At 46.3% G+C, this 23,306-nt stretch overlaps 2 protein-coding genes across 4 annotated transcripts in view; one reads left to right on the top strand and one right to left on the bottom strand.

Moving 5' to 3' along the window:
* Nucleotides 1–21,870, bottom strand: part of HACD3 (3-hydroxyacyl-CoA dehydratase 3) — a 33,518-nt gene extending 11,648 nt beyond the window's left edge. Inside the window, exons 1-7 of the mRNA XM_088452749.1 lie at nucleotides 21,614–21,870; nucleotides 18,953–18,995; nucleotides 18,656–18,729; nucleotides 18,375–18,539; nucleotides 17,178–17,229; nucleotides 10,310–10,420; nucleotides 5,631–5,758 (exon numbers count right to left, since the gene is read on the bottom strand). Coding sequence (XP_088308875.1) covers nucleotides 5,631–5,758; nucleotides 10,310–10,420; nucleotides 17,178–17,229; nucleotides 18,375–18,539; nucleotides 18,656–18,729; nucleotides 18,953–18,995; nucleotides 21,614–21,691 — 651 coding nt within the window. The 5' untranslated portion in view covers nucleotides 21,692–21,870. The remainder of the gene's footprint in view (nucleotides 1–5,630; nucleotides 5,759–10,309; nucleotides 10,421–17,177; nucleotides 17,230–18,374; nucleotides 18,540–18,655; nucleotides 18,730–18,952; nucleotides 18,996–21,613) is intronic.
* Nucleotides 21,871–22,036: 166 nt separating this feature from the next.
* Nucleotides 22,037–23,306, top strand: part of DPP8 (dipeptidyl peptidase 8) — a 42,236-nt gene continuing 40,966 nt past the window's right edge. Inside the window, exons 1-2 of one of the 3 annotated variants that reach the window (XM_088452747.1) lie at nucleotides 22,037–22,229; nucleotides 22,595–22,864. In XM_088452747.1, coding sequence (XP_088308873.1) covers nucleotides 22,223–22,229; nucleotides 22,595–22,864 — 277 coding nt within the window. In that variant the 5' untranslated portion in view covers nucleotides 22,037–22,222. Of the gene's footprint in view, nucleotides 22,230–22,360; nucleotides 22,442–22,594; nucleotides 22,871–23,306 lie in introns of those variants that run through there. The other 2 variants (XM_088452746.1, XM_088452748.1) reach the window with 2 other exon arrangements.

Below are 23,306 nucleotides of genomic sequence, written 5' to 3'. Positions count from 1 at the left end.
TGCCAGTCCCACTATCTCAGCTAGGGACCGGTTACTATTCTACCCTCTTTCTGGTTCAAAAGCCGATTGGGTCTCATCCACTTATCCTCAACCTCAAATCCCTGAACAAATTCCTCAGGAATACCCAGGTTCAGGATGGAAACTCTACGCTCCATCATCCTAGCTATGGAGCCTGGGGACTTTATGGTATCTTTGGATATTCAGGACGCGTACCTACATGTACCTATGGCGCCCTCACATCAGCGATATCTCCGGTTTGCTATACTACAGCAACACTTCCAATTTCAGGCTCTGCCCTGTGGACTATCCACAGCTCCACGGGTGTTTACCTAAATCATGGCTGTCATGAGGTGCCTCTGGCTCGCGGGCGGGGTATAGGGGTTTGGACCAGTGCATCCTGGGAACTGAAAGCTTTAACTGCGTGGTGCCCAGTCCTCAACAACCACCTACACCCCAAGGTCTCCCTGTGGACCCTATGGACTTCGAAGAAAGAGAGTTAAAGATAAGTTTTACCATAACTGTAATTTTTGGTTAATATTGATCATTCTGGACCAAATAGGATGTCTCCTGCACAGGGGCGCGGAGAGGGGGGCGGAACGGGTACAATTTACCCGTGCCCGGGCTTCCAGAGGGGCCCGGCGCCGCCCCCCTCCCTTGCAGCAGCCCAGCGCACAGCGTGTGCTGGGATGCAGTGGGAGATTGCTCGCAGCCACAGCAATCTCCTATGCCTGAGGGGGAAGGGAGCGATCACACTGATCGTGCCCCCCCCCCCTCGCTTTGCCTCGGACTGAGGGGCTCACAGCACCCCCTCCCCTGCACGCGCGGCAAAACTATGTTTTGTGGGTTTCACAAGGGGGCGTGGCCATGCCTAACGCGATTAGGCCACACCCCCCTCTTTACCGGGGCCCGGCAGCGCTCTCTACGCCCCTGCTCCTGCATAAGGCAGAGACTTTAGAGCATGTTTTGATTCTGAATCTGCTTTCCAGGAACGTAGCCAAAGAATACGACAGGCCACTACTGAAATGGCAGATAACCTGGAGGACAGGAGAGCCGTATACATAGCTGCTTCACCTAAGTAGGAGGCTGCATCTCTAATGTGAGATATGTAGGACAGCTGTTCCCTCGAAGCATCAGGGGGAAAAGTCTCTTCTAGGGCCTCTGCCCAACTCTCAATGGCTTTTGACACCCAGGCCGTAGCCCTAGCAGGAAGAGTAATAGCTCCTGTAAGAGAGTATATAGATTTATGACAAGCTTCTATACGTCTGTAGTCTCCTTCAAGGAGGTTGCAGTATGAATGGGCAAGGTGGCATTTTTAATCAGACGTGTTACATGAGAATCCACCGATGGGGGAACTTCCCATTTAGTACAATCAGTAGCTGGAAGAGGGTAAAAGGAACTGAACCTTTTTGGAATTTGAAACATTTTACCAGGCATATTCCAAGCTTGACTCATGTGATAAGATAGCTGGTCAGAGTGAGGAAACTCTGGTAAAACAACCTTTTGTCACTTAAAAAGTGCATGTTTTTTCTTAGGAGTGGGCTCATCCTCATCTATTTGTAGAATAGTTTTAACAGCTCTCACAAGAGCAGGTATATTTAGTTTAGATGGTGGCTCCTCTTCTCCTGAGACGGAGGCAGAGTGAGAGAGATCTGTCTTCTGCCTCCCCAGATATCTCAGAATCAGATACCTGTGTGGATTGGGGAGATATCGTAGCACGTTTAGTAGGTTATGGTTTTTCAGCAAATGCTGCAGAAAGATAAACCTTTGAGGTATTAGCCAAATTCTGTACTGAGGTAGACAGTACGTCTATCCATGTGGGAGGCAAAGGATTTGCAGGGGGTACCTGCTGTGGCCATCCCATAGGGGGAGTTACCATGGGGATTGCTACTTGGTCCGCATTTTTTGCCAGCATTTGTGAAAAGGCATCCCAGGGTGGGTCCTGAGGGAGAGACACCGGGGCTGATGGACCTGGGGCTGTGCAACAATTAATACAGAGACCATCCTGAATGAGGTTCTATGTGGCTAAGCCCGCAGAGCAGGACTTACAAGACACCAGAGTAGGAGGAGCAGCATCAGGCTGCTTGTTATTCTTTCCTCTACCAGCCATAGCCACAAGAATAGTAGAATACACAGTATGATTTAGTGCAATGAACACCTTGCAGTATGTGTAATATGGCACAATTTAGTGTTCAACCGAGCTATATATGGCACAGTGTAGTGTGCAACGGCAGTATATAGTATGTGATAGTCCTCACACGTATATTGCAGATGTGAGGTACAATGAACACCCTTATACCTTAGTATGTCAGGATATAGTACAAAAAAGAAACAGGTATAAACTGACAGTATAGAAAGTGGAGATTAGCGCTAGCACAAGTCACATACAAACATGTCTGCAATGGGCACTAAAATCAACTACAGAGACCACAGTGGCTGGTAGGATATAGCGCTCTAGAACCTGGCCAGTGGGAGAGGTATACAGGGAGATGAACCCAGTGTTTCCCGGAGTCCTGCTTGCCTAAAATGGCTGCCGCTCGCCTCTGAGGGGGCGGAGGGTGAGGGAGGAGCAGCTGAGGGAACACCAAGACCGCAGTGGAAAGGCACCCTGAGCTGGGGGAGGGGCTGCAGGGAGAGCGCCTTATCTTCTGGCTAACGTTAACCACCTGGCCTATAATATTCCTCTGCGTCACTATCGTTCTGCCCCAGTGGAGTAGTGGGCAAGCCAGTGTCCACATCAGTGCCTCCGGTCTATCTCCTGAGACAAGACTGTACTAAGACGCGAGTCCCTGTGAACGTGGTTCCGCCTTACCTATCCCCTGGATTCCGTTCCGGGCTGCAGTCTGGGGAGCCTGCTAGCTAATCCCCCTTGGAACCCCGCCGAGAGTACCTAGCACAGGCTTGGTGTTACAGCGCCGCAGAGGGGTGATGGGGTGGCAGCACAGACAACCAGAGCACAGTCTGGTGCTGCTCGCCTGTTTCGTAAAAAATAAAGTAAATTAAATCATAAAATTAATGCTTGGGCTGCTTAATGCAGCCCTCTGTTATAATGGTGGTCCAGCTCCTGCCGGACACCAATGACACTGAAGTGCCCTCAGGCTGTGTGCGGGGAATAGGGGAGGAGCATCCTGGGATTGAAAAGCTTTGCTGTTGGTGTCCGGTCCTCCAGGTCCCACCTACACCCCAATGTCTTCCTGTGGAGCCCTATGGATCCTGAAGATTAAACAATAATAATTTTCTGTATGTTCCAGGGCTCATTTTGTATAGTCTGAGTAGAAAGAAGAACATAGGGGTCAATTCAGACCCGGACGCTAAGCTGCGCTCTCTCGCAGCCAAGAGGGTCCGGGTATGCAAATTCCACGATCGCACTGTCTAGTGTAAGGACGCCCTCTATGCATTAGAGAGCGACGGCAGAGCAAACGCACACTGGTATAAAGACGCCCACTTTTCTTTCTTAACATAAGTCATCTCCAGGAAGTGTATGATCAGAACCATCGAGAGCCATCGGAGCTGCACGCAGCGCTTGAGGTAGACCCTACCCCGCCGCAAGCAAATCGATCACTGCAGGCTGGAATACAACCAAGTGACGTGTACAATTACGCATCTTTGCTAATTATACACACCCATAAAACTCCGTTTTGACGCCCAGACACGCCTGCGTTCGCAGCAACATTCCCCCGTTCACAAGCACCTTCCCCTGTTACCACCCACAAACGGCACTATCTGCCACTCGAAGTAGCGTCCAGTCTGTGTACTACGAGCACACAATTCCCGGTAGTGACTGGTTCGCGCATGCGTATTTTGATGCATACGTGCGATAATCGCCCATAGTGTGCGTCCGCGGCTTAGCGACCGGGTCTGAATCGGGACCATAGTCTGTTACGTTGGGCATACACCCTGGCAGATTTCATTATTTGGGTGAAAAATAGGTTTTGGGTAGAGTTATCCTTCTAATACGTCACTGACAAATGAGTAATAATTACGATTTTTACAACAGATTATAGTTTTTGTACATTGTTACTCATTTTGTCCACCATGGCTTCTGCGTTCAACATATCTTAAGATCTACTGTTAGGACAGAGGGACAAGACTAAAGTAACTAGTCCAAAATCACTTTGACATTCAAACTGCTATCGCTCTTAAGTCCCCCAAACACGGTACGATTTTTTAGCCTATATGGCCATTTCCAACTGATTGGAACGACATTGTTTAAAAATGTGCAGTGTGTGGGCACGTTAACAATGCAATGCGCGCTCTCGCTGGTCATTGATCTCTTCAACATGCAGAAAGATCCCTGACCTTTGTACAAAAGTCCAGGAATGATGATGTTCGTCCACGTAAGATGACGTTTAGCCTCTTTCTGAGTTCCGTTTTTTTGGAGGGAAAAATCCGAACTCAACGTGCAAACTCGAACCTATCCGAGCCTGCACATCCCTAATAAATTATATAATTATATATATATATACATACATACATACACACACACAGTTACACACACCCATATATATTTATATATATATATATATATATATTTTTTTTTTTGAAGGCACGGTATTGCATTAGGGGTGGAGCTTGCTTCAGTTCCACCTCACTCTAGCAGGGCTGGGGGAGGGAGAGGACTGGAGGACAGCAGGCTGATCCTTGCAGTGTGAGTGTGTGTGTGTGTGTGTGTGTGTGTGTGTGTGTGGGGGGTGCCATCGGGCTGCCACTTGCAGCAGGGCAGGGGGAGGGAGAGAGCCTGACAGCGCTGAGCGCCGTGTTATTTCTTATCCCGGCGGCTGCTCTGACCTTTGCAGCCGCCGGGTGTGGGGGAGTCCCGCTGGGCTGCCGCTCATAGCAGGCCAGGGGGAGGGAGCCTGACAGCGCCGAGCGCTCTTCTTTATTTTCTCGGCGGCTGCTCTGATCTTTGCAGCCGCCGAGTGTGGGGAGTCTCGCTATGCTGCCGCTTGCAGCAGGGCAGGGGGTGGGAGCCTGTCAGCTCTGAGCGCTGCGTTATTTATTTTTCCGGCGGCTGATCTGTCCTTTGCAGCCGCCAGGTGTGGGGAGTCCTGCCGGGCTTCCGCTCGTAGCAGGGCTCTGAGTCCCACTCTGCTGCCGCTAGCAATAGGGCAGGGGAGGGAGACTATGACAGTGCCGAAAGCGCGCTGTTGGTGTGTGGGAGTTGCGGGCGCCGGGCTCTAGCAGGGCTGGGGTAGGGAGAGGAGGCATACAGGGATTAGTGAAAAGTGCGGAGGGACCGGGAGGTCCCTCCTAGCTAGGCGGCTGCTGGAAGATCATCTTCCAGCAGCCGCACACTGAGCTTTTCTGACTCGTCGTATCAGCTACGACCATGTCAGGGAAAGCCCAGTCTGGTATGGTCGTATCTGATATGACCATGCCAGGCAAGTGGTTAAACTGCACTAGATAAAGGACATTTAGAAGCTGCTGAAGTTGCTATGCGAAACTTCTTCACTTTATTTCTCACACAGGTTTGATACCTCTCCCCTTTCTGGTCTTAAAGTCAGTACAGGTAACCTCCAATCCACACCAACTGTTTTACATCCAAATAATGTGGAAAAGAAAAACATGGTTGCTAGTGCCACATAAGTGTTTGAGATGTATCAAATATGCATTAGAAGTCAGTGTCATAGTACCTGGATCACTGCTGGCACAATTCCTGATTTCACCAATCCTATTAAGGGATTTATTATCTCCAAAACGGACAGAGTTTGACAGAAATACATCATGTCGGCCATTGTGTGAAATGTGTCGTAGAAAGAGTCTGAAAGGAGAGAAACAGCATCAGGCATGAAGGCAAGGTCACGTACCACAAACATTCCTGATGCTGGAGAATAAGGGCGTTGCATCATTAAAACTGAAGCAATTCAAGACACTTAGGAAAACACACGGTATTGCCCATAGAAACCGATGTAATGCAGATGAACTAATTCCTAGGGGTAAATTTACTAAAGTGAGAGTTTTTAGAAGTGAGTTTTATAAGAGATGTTGTCCATAGCAACCAATCAGATTCTACTTAATATTTAACTAGCACCTTCTAGAAGATAATAGCTAGAATCTGATTGGCTGCTATGGGCAACATCTCTTCTAAAACTCACTTCTAAAAACTCTCACTTTAGTAAATTTACTCCCTAGAAAAAACATTTCCTCCTGTACTGAACTCAGAACATAACTCATTAAGGAGGGCATTTAATCTAAATAGCATAAGTGGAGGTATTGTCTGTAGCATCCAATCAGATTCTCGCTACCATTTCTCTACTACTTTCTATAAAATGATAGCTGCAATCTGATTGGTTGATACGGGCAACACCTTTACTTTGTTCTCTTTAGAAGTGTACACCACAAGGAACAGGAAAGACAAAAGGGAGACAATGGAGCAGCATGATCTGTGTACAGACTAACAGCAGGAGCTCTGAGCCAGAACTACTTATAGGAGGTAACTGCAATCTCAGGTGAGTGCGTGTCTCATGTCATAGCGGGGAACAGCAGAGGTCAGACAGTTTTTCTTCCCGAGTTCTGCAGCATGCTTTGCCTATTCCTGCTAGGTAGAGAGACGTATAAATGAAATAGGTACTCCAGTGTTCAATGTTGTATCAAGGGTGCCAGGATATAGTAGATAGAGCGTAATAAAGACGGCACTACAAGTTATAATTCAAATACCAAGGTGTTTATTTACAGCATTTGAAATATACAGCAAGGTTTCAGACACCCAAGTCTCAGAAACATCGTTTGAGAAAGGGCAATTAGCTGCCTGAAATGTTGCTGTATATTGTGGTGTTTGAATCACAACTTGGAGCGGTCTTCCTCATCTTACACACACATTTTAATATATATATATATATATATATATATATATATATTATACACACATGTACATACACACACATACATTGGTGGCCAAAATTGCGGACACATTTTGAAATTTTAATGTTCTTCAACTTTGAATGCTTATATAAACTGTTTCACTTCATGCAGTGCAATGATCCATATAACAATTGAAAGGAAATTTAATGCTGAATTCAGCACAATAAACTGAGGTCAAATATTTGCATTACAAGGGAAGTTATGCTAATTTCAGTCAGACAACGAAGCACAGATGCGTGAGATTCAAGAAGCGGATTGTAGTAACAGCTACTACCAGCCAATTGGAATAGTCGTCCTGAGGACCAATCAGCTGGTGTTTATGAGCAGGTGCAAGGTCATGTTCAAAGGTGGGAAAGGTCAGTTTGGCTGTTTCATTTTGCAGAATAAAGTTGGTTACTGAAGTGTAATTATGGTGGATGTTTGTGTTTAGTGCTATTGACGGTGTAAGAAATAAATACAACAATGTCGTCCAGGCAAAGTGGTGACTGGTCACCCAGGAAGAGATCCAGGATTGTGGCGTTACGTGAAAATGGTCTTTCGTATGCAGCAATTGCAAGAGAAGTTGGTGGGAATGTGACATCATCAGGAGTACGAAAGTTTTATTTACGCTATAAAGGAAACACAATCTATACAAAACAAAGAAGGAAAAGGCCGGAAAAAGTGCACAACAGCTGTTGATGATAGGAGAATAAAATGAATTTGCGTCAGGGACAGATGGATGTCATCTGCGGCCATTAGCAGTAAACTGAGTGCAACTGGTGTTTTCGTCAGTGCAAGAACGGTACGGAGAAGACTAACGGAGGTTGGCCTAGAAGTTAGGATTCCCAGAAAAAAGCCATTGCTGAATAAAAAGCAGCAGAAACGAATACAGTGGGCAAAAGAACACATTGCATGGACAGAAGGTCAGTGGAAACAAGTGATATGGAGTGACGAAACTAAGATATCGATATTTGGTAGTGATGGGGGAAAATATGTGAGACGTCGCATCGGGGATGAGGTACAAGTGTCATGATCTGGGCATGTATGACAGCAGATGCTGGAGGCCGCCTTTATGTCATAGATGGCACACTGAACAGCAGAAAGTACATTTGATACCATCCTACAACCAAAACTTCTACCTTCCATCAGGGATCTTTTTCCAGATAATGTCCCATTTTTTTTCCAGCAAGATTCAGCTCCCTGCCACGCTGCATGGATATGCAAACAGTGGTTCACGGAGAATGACATAGAGGTGCTGGGATGGCCGGGAAACAGCCCAGACCTGAACCCCATAGAACATTTGTGGTTCCGTTCGAAAAAAATAAAATAAAAAAATAAAATATATATAATATCTTCAATATTATTTGATAATATCCATTTTCCATATGCATTTTGTAAAAGTATAATTATTAATATCATAGAAACAGGATTGTTTGGGTTTCCTATCTCTCAAATGCATAATCTAATAATGGCAGCATTGGTAAGGGAGGAGACACTCTGTATTGCCCTCATACTAAGTAACAGGGAACATGTGACATCACACACTGTTATACAGAGTTCGCTCCCCTCAATCATGTAATTTAGTAAACAGATTTGATTTTCCTGACATTCAAGCACTGATAGAGCAATGAAATTGCAAACTTCAAAGTATAAAATGCTAAATTGTACACACACTGTGAAGTGGGATGGGAAACGCCATAGAAATGTGACGTAATCCCTGTCATCCATGCACACTTTGTAGGGGATGTAGTCTGCATCCCGACAATCAGGATGCCGACGGTCATAATACAGACAGCAGCAACCCGACTGCCAGAATCCCGACAGATTGCGGAGGTAATTATTAGGGTCAGGGGAAGACTTAGGGTTAGGCTGCGGGAGGGGAGGGTTAGGGTCAGGCACTAGGGGGAGGTTTAGGCTGCGAGAGGGGAAGGTTAGGCTAGGAGAGGGAGGTTTAGGGCCAGGCACTATCGAGAGGGTTAGGCTAGGGAGGGAGGGTTAAGGTCAGGCACTAGGGAGAGGGTTAGGATAGGGGAGGGTTAGGCTAGGAGAGGGAAGTTTAGGGCCAGGCACTATCGGGAGGGTTAGGCTAGGGGAGGGAGGGTTAGGGTCAGGCACTAGGGAGAGGGTTAGGATAGGGGAGGGTTAGGCTAGGAGAGGGAAGTTTAGGGCCAGGCACTATCGGGAGGGTTAGGCTAGGGGAGGGAGGGTTAGGGTCAGGCACTAGGGAGAGGGTTAGGGTCAAGCACTAAGGGGAGGGTTAGACTGCGGGAGGGGATGGTTAGGCTAGGGGAGGAAGGGTTAGGCACTAGGGGGAGGGTTAGGCTAGGGGAGGAAGGGTTATGGTCAGGCACTAGGGGGAGGGTTAGGCTAGGGAAGGGAGGGTTAAAGTCAGGCACTAGGGGGAGGGTTAAGTTGCGGGAGGGGAGGGGAGGGATAGGGTTGCAATACTAAAATCTTTCGGGATTCTGACTGTCGGGATGCCGCTGTCGGCATTCTGAGCATTGGCATCCTGACCATCGGGATCCCGTACCTAACCCCTCTGTAGATTATTAACAGACTAGGAAGTTGGAGGATGTTGCATAATAACACAAATGCATAGATATTGTTCTTATACAGTTAAAGTGACAATGGATTTGTGCAATTAATTTATTACTTTTTGTTCTTTATTAAATTGCTGGTATGGGATCAGATTTACAGGGAAAAAACCTTATCCGTCACCACACCCGAATAATTCTATATTATGGATCCCGTACCTGTATTGTGCTCTGTAATCTCTCAAAGCTTCAATAGGCTGGAAAGGCAGGAAGAAGTCTGGTATACAAATATAGACACTACTTCCTTTAATAACATCCGTATAGTATTAGTCCTAGCAAGTTATTGACATTCCCACATAAGTATCTATATTTCATTTAATGCCATGGATTTAAAGGAGTTGTCTTTTCAAAGAATTAATTACATTATATTCCTTTTACTATTCTCACCTATTATTCTGGTCGCACCATATTGTCAAAAAGTCCAAATTGCACCGATTTAAGTATCAGGCTGAACCTCAAAATTAATTTGCCTACAAATTCTCCACAAATGCTTCCAATTGTGGATACAGGGACTAACCTAATTTTCTGCCCTGTGGATAAACTCTAATCAGCTTGTAATTATATATACAGATGTCACCACGCTCATCTATGCTATGCGGCGGGCTAGCGTGCCTGCGGCTATTGCGTGCATATGCCCACCATAGACTTAAATGGGGTAATCGCCGGTTGAGAGTGCTTGCAGCCTGACGATTGCTGCACTATGCCGCGATGCATGCGTACACGCATCGTGGCAACGATGTACGTGGCTACATCTGTATAAAGGGCTCACATGCAATGTTCAGCCAGTCTGTGGACCAAACCTACCTGTGTGGTTAGCATAAGATGCACAGAATGGCAGATAACAACAAGAATTAAGGATAAAGAAAGTGTCCACTCACCTTTTCCTAAAATAAAAAGTCTAATAGTCATATTGATGAAGATCCAGGAGAATCCCAGGAACTGCACAAGATTATACATGAACAAGTACCCACGCTTAAGATAGAGGAAAGCTGGTGAGAAGGGAAAATTATGTTAAACAGAAGTAGCTATGTATTAATGTATGCTTCAGTCACAGTATAGGCGTTAATTATAAAAAAAAAAAAAATTAAAGTTATGGTAACACTTACCTTGGTTAACTCTCTTGCTTCGAAGTCCATAGGGTCCACAGGGAGACATTGGGGTGTAGGTAGGACCTGGGAGGACCAGACACCAATAGCAAAGCTTTTCAATCCCAGGATGCTCTGGTCCTTCCCCCTATACCCAGCCACAGCCTGAGAGCACTTTAGTTTTGTTAACAAGCCCAAGGCAAGAGCAGGATAGGAGAGAAGGAAGACTGGTACACTGAGGAATCACACTCTCATACAGAGAAGGAAACAAGTGACCAGGAGAAGAAACCCATAGAAGCTAGGATCAACAGGGCAGGTGCCCTGTGGGCTCTATGGACTCCGAAGAAAGAGCATTAACCAAGGTAAGTTTTACCATAACTCTTCTTCAGGGTCCATAGGGCTCCACATTGGGGATCTCCCAAAGCAGTTGTTCAAGGGCAGGAACGCTCCTGAGCCGATAGGATGCTTCCTTCGGGCGTAGGATTCTCCTGAGAGGCAAATGTATCAAAGGCATAAAACCCAAGAAAGGTATGGACAGAAGACCAGGTGGCCGCCTTGCATAGCTATTCAGCTGAGGCGCCACGCCGGGCTGCCCATGAGGGACCCACAGAGCGAGTAGAATGAGCAGAGACTGAAGCTGACACAGGAAGGCCAGTCTGCGTGTAAGCCTGTGAGATAGCCATGCGAATCCATCTGGCCAGAGTCTGTCTGTTAGTTGGCCATCCCTTCTTGTGGAATAAGCCTCACCTGCCGAGAGGTTTGGTGAATGAAATACCGGAACCACAATTCCCTCATTCAGGTGGAAGCGAGAAACCACCATGGGAAGGAAAACGGGGTGTGTACGAAGAACAGCCCTGTCCTGATCAAAATATTAAAAAGGAGGAGCGACATGAAAGCGCCCCTAAATCCGGTACCCTACGGGCAGATGCTACAGCTAGAAGAAACAGTCTTCGCAGTGAGCCACTTGACATCCACTGATTCCAGGGGTTTCGAATGGAGGTTCCTGAAGTGCTTGGAGCACCACTGACAAGTCCCATGGGACAAAGGGAGGTTGTATATGTAGAACACCTTGCAATAAGGTGTGAACAACGGGTATATTAGCAATTCTGCGCTGAAACCATATAGACAAAGCAGAGACCTGCACTTTCAGAGATGCTAGGCGGAGGCCTAGATCCAATCCAGTCTGAAGGCAAGAATTCGAGAAACCTTAAAGACTTGCAGGTCTAGTTTCTTGGAACACACCATTGGAAATATGTATGCCATATTCTGTGGTAACTACTGGCTGAGGCCGGTTTACATCCTCTGAGCATGGTCTGGACCACAGAGCTGGAGAAACCCTTAGCCGTAAGGAGGGATGTCTCAAGAGCCAAGCCATTAAAGACAGATGGGCTAGGTCCGGATGTGGACATGGACCATGAGACAACAGGTCTACTCATAGTGGAAGTTGAAGAGGAACGCCTATGGAGAGCCTTTGAAGATCAGAGTGCCAATGACGTCTGGGCCAAGACGGAGCTATGAATAGGACTGTGTCCCCTTCCTGTCTGAACTTTTGAAGCACTCGAGGAAGTAGGGATATTGGAGGGGAGATATGCCAAATGGAAGTTCCATTTCACCGACAATGCATATATGAAGGCGGCGTCAGGGTCCTGTGTTCTGGCTCCATAAATTGGAAGTTTGTTGTTGTGTCTTGAGGCGATGAGATGAACTTCTGGAAGACCCCATTTGTCCATTAGAAGCTGAAAGACTTCTGGATGTAGAGACCATTCTCCTGCATGCACGTCGTGACGGCTGAGGAAATCCACTTCCCAATTGAGAATCTCCGGGATGAACACTGTGGAGATAGCTGGGATCTGAGCTGAGATGGCGTTCGGCCCATGTGAGAATGCGTGACACTTCTGTCATTGCTGACTAACTTCAAGTGCCCCCTTCGCGATTGAGGTAGGCCACAGCCATGGCGTTGTCGGACTGTACTTGCACTGGCCTGTTTTTCAGAATATTCTGAGCCAGACTGAGAGCTCTGTAAATGGCTCGAAGTTTCAGGATGTTGATTGGTAACACTGCCTCGAATGGGGACCATCGGCACTGGAAGGAGTGCTGGCCTGTTACTGCATCCGTGGTGAGGAGAGCCCAGTCCGGGATCCAAAAGGGACGACTCTTGTTCAAATGGGAAGCCTGTAAGCCACCAGGCTAGGGATAGGAGAACCTCTGGGGAGGAGGGTTCATCGTCTGGGATTTGAGCAGATGGTGTAGCCCATTCCACCTGCAGAGGATTAGGTGTTGGAGGGGCGTGGAGTGAAACTTTGCGAACTCCACCATGTCGAAGGTGGACACCATTGATCCCAAGGCCTGCATTGAAGATTGAATCGACACTCTGCGACTCTGCGTAGTCTGTGCTGGATTGCTGAAATGTTCTCTGCCGTTAGGAAGATTCTCTGAACTCGAAAGTCCAGGATAACTCCCAAATGTGCCATCCTTTGAGAGGGTGTAAGGGAAGATTTTTTCCAGTTGATCAGACAATCATGCATTTGAAGGAAGGCAATGGTTACCAGTAGATGGCAGTAATGAGTCTCTGGGGAGCTGGCCAACAACAAGAGATCATCCAAGTATGGGAGCAGTGTGATCCCTTGACAACGAAGAGAGGCCACCATAACTGCCATGATCTTGGTAAAGACCCGGGGGGGCTGTTGAAAGACCGAACAGCAGAGGCTGAAATTAGTAATGTTGCTGTAGTATAGCAAACCGGAGATATTGTTGATGAGAAGACGCTATAGGTACATGTAGGTAAACGTCCTGAATGTCTAGAGATGCAATAAAGGGCATCCTCAGACTTGGCAGGTGGACGTCTAGTAGCCCAGGCCCGATTTGCCCTAGGCTTGGAGGCCTTGGTTGATGTCGGCCGCCATGGAAAAGACTGACCCTTGGCTTTTCCTTGAGGGTGAAAGGATCGAAGGGATGACGTCAGAGGCTTTGTATTACATGCGGAGGGCAGGAACGCTGTCTTGTTAGCCACCAAAGTAGACACAATTTTATCCAATTCTGGACCAAATAGGATGTCTCCTGCATAAGGCAGAGACTCTAGAGTTTATTTTGATTCTGAATCTGCTTTCCGGCAGGCCAGAATCTGCTTTCCAGGAACGTAGCCAAAGAATACAGCAGGCCACTACCGAAGTGGCAGATATCCTGGAGGTCAGGAGAGCCGTATCCATAGCTGCTTCACCTTAGTAGGAGGCTGCATCTCTAATGTGAGAGATGTAGGACAGCTGTTCCTTCGAAGCATCAGGGGAAAAGTCTCTTTTAGGGCCTCTGCCCAACTCTCAATGGCTTTTGACACCCAGGCCGTAGCCCTAGCAGGAAGAGCAATAGCTCCTGTAAGAGAGTATATAGATTTATGACAAGCTTCTATACGTCCAACTGTAGTCTCCTTCAAGGAGGTTGCAGTATGAATGGGCAAGGTGGCATTTTTAATCAGAAGTGTTACATGAGAATCCACTGCTGGGGGAACTTCCCATTTAGTACAATCAGTAGCTGGAAGAGGGTAAAAGGAACTGAACGGTTTGGGATTTGAAATCTTTTACCGGGCATATTCCAAGCTTCACTCATGTGATCAGATAGCTGGTCAGAATGAGGAAACTCTGATAAAACAACCTTTTGGCACTTAAAAAGGGCATGTTTTTTTCTTAAGAGCGGGTTCATTCTCTTCTATTTGTAGAATAGTTTTAACAGCTCACACAAGAGCAGGTATATTTAGTTTAGAGGGTGGCTCCTCTTCTCCTGAGATGGAGGCAGAGTGAGAGAGATCTGTCTTCTGCCTCCCCAGATATCTCAGAATCAGATAACTGAGTGGATTGGGAAGATATCATAGTACGTTTAGTAGGTAAAGGTTTTTTTTTTTTGCATCATTTGCTGAAAAACCTGTAGAGGTATTAGCCAAGCTCTGTACTGAAGTAGACAGTACGTCTACCCATGGGAGAGGCAAAGGATTTGCCGGGAGTACCTGCTGTGGCCATCCCATAGGGGGCGCTACCACGGGGACTGCTACTTGGTCTGCAAGTTTTGCCAGCATTTGTGAAAAGGCATCCCAGGGTGGGTCCTGAGGGAGAGACACCGGGGCTGATGGACCTGGGGCTGTGCAACAATTAATACAGAGACCATCCTAAATGAGGTCCTCTGTGGCTAAGCCTGCAGAGCAGGACTTACAAGACACCAGAGTAGGAGGAGCAGCATCAGGTGGCTAGTTATTCTTTCCTCTACCAGCCATAGCCACAAGAATAACAGAATACACAGTATGATACAGTGCAATGAACACCCTGGATAATATGGCACAGTGTAGCGTGCAACCTCGTTATACAGTATGTGATAGCCCTCACAAGTATCTGGGAAATGTGAGGTACAATGAAACCCCTATAACTTTGTATGTCAGGGTATAGTAGAATAAAGAGAAAGGTATAAGCTGTACAGTATAGAAAGTAGAGATTAGCGCTAGCACAAGTCACATACAAACGCAGAAAAACATTACATGTTTACAATGGGCACTAAACTCAACTACACAGACCACAGTGGCTGGTAGGCTATAGCGCTGTATGACCCGGCCTGTGGGAGAGATATACAGAGAGATATCAACATTCCCGGAGACCTGCTTGCAGAAAATGGCTGCCGTGTGTCTCTGGGGATGTGGAGGGTGATGGAGGAGCAGCCCAGGGAACACCAAGACCGCAGTGGAATGGCGCCCTGGACTGGGGAAGGGGCTGCAGGTGGAGCGCCTTCTCCCTCTGCTGACATTAACCACCGGGTCCCCTGGTCTCTACATATGCCCTACAACAGTATGTTATATGCCCTGGGGTCTAGTGGAGTCGTGGGCGCACCAGTGTCCACATCAGCGTCTCCGGTCTGTCTCCTGAGACAAGACTCAGGAGACAATGTGGGTCCCCGCGAACGGGGTTCCGCCTTACCTGTCCCCTGAATTCCGGTGGGTCTGGTGCTGCTCGCCCGTTTGGTAACAAAAATAAAAAGTAAATTAAATCATAAAATTAAAGCTTGGGCTGCTTAATGCAGCCCCTGTTATAATGGTGGTCCAGCTCCTGCCGGACACCAACAAAAATGAAGTGCCCTCCGGCTGTGGGCGGGGTATAGGGGGAAGGACCGGAGCATCCTGGGATTGAAAAGCTTTGCTGTTGGTGTTTGACCTCCAGGTCCCTCCAACACCCCAATGTCTCCCCGTGGACCCTGAACAACAAATATTTATTACCCTGAAAACAGTTTAGAGTGTTTTTACTAACATACAGTATACAAATAATTTAGTATACTGTATGGGTGGCAAGGGATGATAATAATGGACACTGCACATTCTTGCTATATAGTAGCAAGAACAAGACAGAACTCTAATGAAATGGCTGCATTGTGTTAGATGGTGGTTCCAATGTCCAACAGAGGTTACAGCATGTGCACTAACACTTAAGTGTAGTACACACTGGCCCTGATTCAGAGCCGGACCCTCTGACAGAGCGCTCGCTCTGAATCAGAGCCAGGTTTTTTGTGGTTTTTTTTTTTAGAACGGCCTCCTGGCCGCTCGCATAGCTGTGGGTGACCACCCACAGCTACAGCGAGCGGCCATGATGATGGTCGCGACGGTCAAGACCATCGCGACCATCGGGCTTGCGACGAGACCCATGTGGTAGGGTCTCGTGGCCGCAAGCCCCAGAGAGATTTCGGCTTTAACAGAGCCGGAATCTCTCCACTGACATCACTCGTTACGTCAGTGGGGCCGCACCCCAAACGGCAGGCGTTCACATGGGAACGCCTCAGTTTGGGCAGCCACCCGCCCCGGCCCGCCCACCAAAGGGGGCGAGCTGTCACTCAACATCGACAGCTCGCCCCCTTTGTTGCGAGACCCGGAGCGACGGAGTGCCCGTCGCGAGCCGGCTCCGTCGTGCGTATGCGCTCTGGGCCACCATCGACCCGGTTGCGAGCGCTGAGTGCTTGCGACCGAGTCGGAATCAGGCCACCTATACGATGTGTGTACCCAGCAGATGGAACAATACGTCGCGCATGCTGTACACACTGCATAATCCGGTGTACGGCAACGTGATGCATCGTTCCCTGCTGCATGTAGCAGCATGGCGTCAATAATTGCATCGTTCATCTGTTGTGCAGACCATCGTGTACAATATATCAGGAGAACACACTATATGATCTGTATGATATATCGTTCCGATCTGCGACAAAACAATATATTGTAGGATGGATCGTATAATGTGTACCCAGCTTTCCAGTAACATTTTAATAAAAGCCACTTCAGGGAATGCACAAAATGACCATGACTGAAATTAATAAAAATTACAATGACATTTCCCCATCATTTTCTGTATGACTGACATTTCACTATGGAGCTTAGACAGCATAATTGGCTTTTTTTTATGAATTCAGCCTAAACTATGCACCTATTACAGCCAACATCTGAATATACCAGCGCTGGATCATGAAACAGATGCACAACAGGAAACAGATCTTCAGCAAAGTTGCGATTTCTTATTTCCTGACAAATTTCTGCAACGGTTTATTTTACTTCCCTGTATTTCCAACAAAGGACATATCACCAACAAGGTGGAAATGGAATGAGCACAGCACATTAATATCTATCTTCATTCCCTTGCTCACAACTTACGATCTTCCCGCACTCTGGACTCGGTTCTTATCTTTGATATTCTTTGTTCTTCCTGGAAGAGAATGGAAAGGTTGGATTCTGGAATTCCTGAGAGTAATATGTTCTTGGAACACACAGATTTAATTAAATTATCCAGCACGTCTTAAGGTGGGTACACACGGTACGATATCTATGAACGATATGGATATCATTCACCGATATAGATCGTTCACATCGGTAATTTTTATGCAGTGAACATCCAGCGATGCGCGTTCCCGCAAGAACATTAACAATATCTATGAGAGTCCGTACATGCAGGCCAACTTGCACGATATTGTCAACTTTGCCTGTTCCGAGATGTGGAAGGATGACTTCACTGAAAGATATCTTTGAAGTCGTCGGTGGTACAGATCATAACGCGTGTATGCAGCTTTAAATAAACTTGATCTCTATTGATTTACTATCTCCTACGAAATACATTAGACTCAGGAACCAATGTGCACCACACACCATGCGCCCATTGACACCGTACCACACGGAACAACATACACACAATATGGTTGATTTTGTCAGAAGCTAATTAACCTGTCAGTTATGTTTTTGGAATGTAGTAAGAAAACAGTGCAAACATGGGGAGAACATACAAACTCCCCACTGTTTGAACCCCCAGTCAGAATAAAATACCATGACACCGATGTTGTGAAGCAGCAATACTAACCACTGTGCCACACTGGGTTTCACACTGCCTCTTCCAGTGTGCATTACATTACACAGCCAGGCTCTGCGCTACTATTAACGGAACCTAGGCAGTTGCCTAGGACGCCCAATAGTTAGGGGAGGCCTAAAACACTGAATGACTGATATATTCCATTGTTTTTAACACCTTAACTACTCGAGAGCCTGACTATTTTACTGGTTGATGACCGGGAGGATATATCGTTCTTCGCCTGTATGAACAATATATAGGCCAGTGTGTGCCCAGCATACGTTCTTGTGAACGACTACAATGTTGATTGGGTCAGCCGCGCAGTACATCGGTTCTGGTTAGGTATTATGGAGTGTCAATGTTGGCAGTGTTTAATGGACACACCTGGATGAGAAGATGCAGGCTATATCTCAGACTATGGTTTTGGGCTAAGATAGCGTTGCCTGGTTCTAAAAATGGATTATGTTTACTCTTAACCATACAAGACTTACAAATACCAGTATGTCTATTACCTTCTCCCTGATCTCCATTTCTGCATCGGATTCATCAATCCACCTGTCAAAGTCTGGAACCAGGAACAAGGGTTTGCGCTCCTGCTTGGTCAAGCGCGGCCACCAACAATTTTCACTCTTCTTCACAGTTAAGGTAACATGGCGCTGCGTGGATCGCTGCAGAAACTGTTCAGACATCCATGCAGAACATAGCAACACAAAGAGACATTATTTATGATCCCAACCACCAAGACATAGCATTTGGCTCTATCCACTCATTATATTGCTGGATGAAGACATACCTTTCCTTTTACAGGTTCAAGGAATTCCAATGAAAACTGGTATGTGTTAACCCCTTTGGCGCCATGTCCCAGAGCTTTCAAGGAGAAAATAGAAATTGGTCATCATTCCCACTTTCCAATAACTGATCAATACAAAACACATCAAAATGTTTTAAGGTCTAGACTATCTTTGCTTAAATGAGAATGTTTCCCTCTGTTAACTATTCTATGAGCTCATCAGTAAAGGATTTTGTAAGCTGCATCATGAAAGGATTGTGGTGGTGAATATGGTAATGGTAGAAAGACATTGGATCTCACCTTTGAAATTCAGGACATTGTCTGTAATGCTGATATCTGGATTCTGCAGAGTGCAAACAAGGATGTTAATATTGAATGTGTATACAAGAGCAAGTGCTTAGACATCTGAGGGATTTCATAATACTGTATCTACAAAAAAAGAAAGATAATGACTATTGAGTAACGGGACATTCCTGTAACCAGAAATCTTCAAAAAACAAAAAGCCATCAGGATATTTCTCTAAGAGAAAATCTATACAGACTGCTCTCAAACTGTGATTCGAGTACATAGAATTTAACTGTAAAGAAAGAGAAACAAAGGGGAATTATTTAAAGCTGATTTGTAAAGGTATAACAGACACCGAGGTCTAAAAGGAGGGTAACTTCATATGAATCTGTAAGTAATTAAAAAATGTTGTTATCGAATCTTGAGCTACTTGACTTCACCCACTATGAATATCATAATATAAAATTCATTTTATTGGAATTTCCTTTTTTTCTATAATGGAGCCAACTGTGCACGTGAGTGTCACATATTTGCAGAGAGATGAGGAATCTTATATGAGCTTTACATCACTATTCAAATTTTAATTTGCAGAACCATTGAGCTATTAGTGCCTATTTATCAAACCCATCTCTCCTGTTAATCACACAAAAACAGCAGCTTCCACATGAACACCGAATTAAGTTAAACTGGTATTTATAAAGCTTATAACACAGGAGATAACCTCAGATATCTGTGTCAGCCTATAACACATGAGATGCCTCAGACACTGACAGTAATGTGTAATGTGCATTACCATCAGTATCATAGCACACCTCCGTCACTATTGAATGAGGACAATGCGATTGTGCTATTTATTAAGCTCTGAAAAGTAAAAGTTTTGAAGCTTAACTCTTATAGATAACAGATAGTTAGAACGCTCTTTCCAATGCCATGCAATGCACATGCATGACTTAAGGTTCACCCAATTTTTGTACTGCCATGTCATATGTAGAAAGTTAACATGAGCAACCACAATAATTTTGAAAAGTTGCCTCCTATGGTTGCCGTGGTAGCCATACGACACTGCCCAGCAGTACTGATCAGTAATCGCAGTATCACTTTATTTTTATCATGGAAGTGCTTCTCTAAGTATTAAAACAAAACTAAGACATTAGCCAAAACAATAATATAGAATGGTACATGCTCAGCATCATGCTTTACTATAAAACAAAAGTTATAATAATCACTTATTTTATATATTAGTTATTGCTTAAGGCCCAAAGTATTAATTTGTAAATAAATTATATATATATTTTTTTATTTATTTATACATTTCAGAAATAAATCTGTATGACTGAATTTTTCTTTTAGAAGATAAATGTGCAAAATAGACGAAGGTAGGTCTAAATTACAAATATCTGAATCTATGGGGGAGCTCCAACTGGGATGTAGTTATGAGACCGGCGGCTGTGATGCCACCGGTCTCCATCCCGACAGGGAGGGGTTAGGTTTAGGTAGCATAGCGGGGTTAGTGTTTGGCACCACTGGGGGGAAGCTTAGGTTTAGGCACTAACGGGGGGTGTTAGGGGGGGGAGAGGGTTAGGTTTAGGTAGCATAGCGGCGTTAGTGTTAGGCACCACTGGGGGGGGGATGTAGGCATGAAGGGGAGAAGCTTAGGTTTAGGCACTAACGGGGGGGTGTTAGGGGGGGGAGGAGGGTTAGGTTTAGGTAGCATAGCGGCGTTAGTGTTAGGTTTTGGTGGGGGAGATTAGGGTTAGGCACACCTAGGGGGGAGGGTAATACTAGTTATACTTACCCGACCCCTGTGGGGATACCAACCATTGGGATGCCGCAGTCTGTATTTTGACAGCCGGCATTACATACCCATTCCCTCCAATTAATTGTGATGCCTCACTATGCCATTTCAGAATGAAGTATTCCAGGCAGCGACATTATTAGTTTTTACTCACATCCAATAGGTATGGTGGATATGTGCGCAGCCGAGCAATGCGGCGATGCTTGGTGGCACACCCCGCCTAAATGAATTGCCCCCTATATTTGATTGGCTAATCCTTTATAACATGATAAATGTGTGCAAAACTACAAAACATGAGTCTATATTAAATTACACATTATTAGTAAAGACAAAACTCACAGTAACAAACGGTCATACATATAGACAAACATGACTGGCTCTAATCTGCATTTGACAACAAGTTTTCGTGGTGATGAAGTATAAAATGTTTTCATTGAATTGGCTAATAATAATCACTTCCCCATTTCCTGAGCAGCAGGCACATGATGACAAGTCACAGATCACCACCACCCAGACACAGCCAAGTAGGGAACAGGAGCAAGTGCTGCTGGTGGGCAGACACAGGTTTGGATAGTGACCACCCTACCTATAGGGCTGACTCATGCTGCCAGCATCGAGATGACAGCACAGTGATAATAGCCATGTATAAGGCTAACATGGAGCTGGTGCTAATCATACATAATGAGAATAAGAATGAATGAAGAGCACTGGAATCCCTGGATGACTGGCACACAGTAGTAGGTAGAGGGGCGGCAGCAGCAGCAGGTGGATGTTAAGGCGAGCACCCAGCCTAGTACAGTAAGCTCTGTGCAGTGTGCACCACGAATAAATATACCCCAGGGGGTGACCATGGAGAGTGGGCACCTCGGGAAGACTATACCTGCACGTCGCTCAGCTCCACCCGGAGATACAACTCATGGTGCCTCTGCGCCCAGTAGACCTGCGGGGTGAGAGTCATCGCTGTCCTCAGGGATGCTGGCACCTCACTCGCCGTCACTCTGCTTCTACCGCCAGGCACAGAACAATCCAGACGGACAGTCGGCCAGTCACTGCGCCAGCGTGGACAGGCGGAGGAGGCTTAGGCGGCCATGCTGGCTGAGGGCATGCATTGCAGTAACGAAGAGAGCAGCCATGTTTAGTGAGGGCACCTGACCTGCCATCTTAAGTAAGGGAAAGGTGTCACTACTTCACCTTGATAGAAAGATATGTGCTAGGCTTCTGGTGTAAAGGAGCGCGTTATTAGTGGTCGTCACATCACACGCTCTCCTACAGTGCGTTATTTACACAATCGTGAGTTTCAACGTACGCTGCAGGGTGTATCGCCGCCTCCAGCCGGCAGGGGGCGCCCGCGCCGGCCTGCTCTCAGGAAGCGGATGTGTGAGCGGCAGTTGTTGGACCGGGGCTGGAGTGAGAAGAGCAGCCAAGTCATAATCGGGGAGAGAGAGCAGTAGAAGCCGGGCCCGGCCGCCCACACCCGCCCGCTTCCCCCATGCTAGGTAAAGGGCACAGGCTCCGTGTGGCGCAGGATAGGGTGGGGATGGCGCTGGATCAGGCGCAGCTGGCAGCCACTGGGGGGCAGGGCAGAGCCCAAGGAGGGAGCAGTCAGCAGTGAGGCGCTGCAGCCGGCTGGGGCTCCCTGGTGGATCCTGATCAGAGATTTGGCCCTGGTCCCTAGTAGACTTTCAGCCCAGTAACACCCCTCCCAATGGTCTGTAATGTACTATAATGGTGACAGGGGCTAATACAGCGGTGCTACCTGATGCCTATGGCCCATTTCTTGTATTTATATTAAGTCATTTACTTTAAAGTGACTTTATCATTTATATAAATGTGATTTATTTGTCTGTCCTTGACCTCACAGGATGCAACATGGCAGCAGCCATGGAGACCGAACAAGTTGGCGTAGAAATATTTGAGTCCGCACGCAGTCATGGAAGCATAGAGTCAGGTGGAGGCGAGCCCAAGCCAGAGCCTTTCTATGTAGAGCGTCATTCATGGAGCCAGATGCGGAAGCTGCTGGCGGACACTAGGAAGTACCACGGATACATGATGGCCAAGGCTCCGCACAGCTTCACCTTCGTTAAAAGAAATGACCCAGATAGCCCTCACTCTGATCGCATGTACTATCTGGGTATGTGTAAGTATTATCTTATTTATATTAATAAAGACTCTTATTGTACTACCTGTATACATGTATGGGCTCCTTTATCCAGGAAGTTTTGGGAATATAATTCACACAGACCTGATCACAAAGTGCTTAGTTCTATAGCCACTGATGAGCACAAAATCGTGACAAAGGGGAAGATGCTAAATGTTTACATGTCATTTTAGCACAATTTAGGCATGGTGCTTTACATTATAAAAGCTCACTAAGCTTTCTGGGTAGTAGATCCTATACCTTTATGAAACTTATTACCATTCTATGCTTGTCATGCAGTTTGCCATTGAATATATGAGGGGACTGACATTTCTTTTCTATATTTGCTACTAAATCAATAATGTCATCATTCTCTATAAAGTACCGAAACATTCTGCTGTTCTGTAAAGTGGAATAAAGGGAATATACATTACTA

Source organism: Taudactylus pleione, unplaced genomic scaffold (assembly GCF_031769625.1).
Source record: "Taudactylus pleione unplaced genomic scaffold, aTauple2 ptg000556l, whole genome shotgun sequence".
In the NCBI taxonomy this organism is placed as follows: Eukaryota; Metazoa; Chordata; class Amphibia; order Anura; family Myobatrachidae; genus Taudactylus; species Taudactylus pleione.
This window is presented reverse-complemented; position numbering and strand designations above follow the sequence as displayed.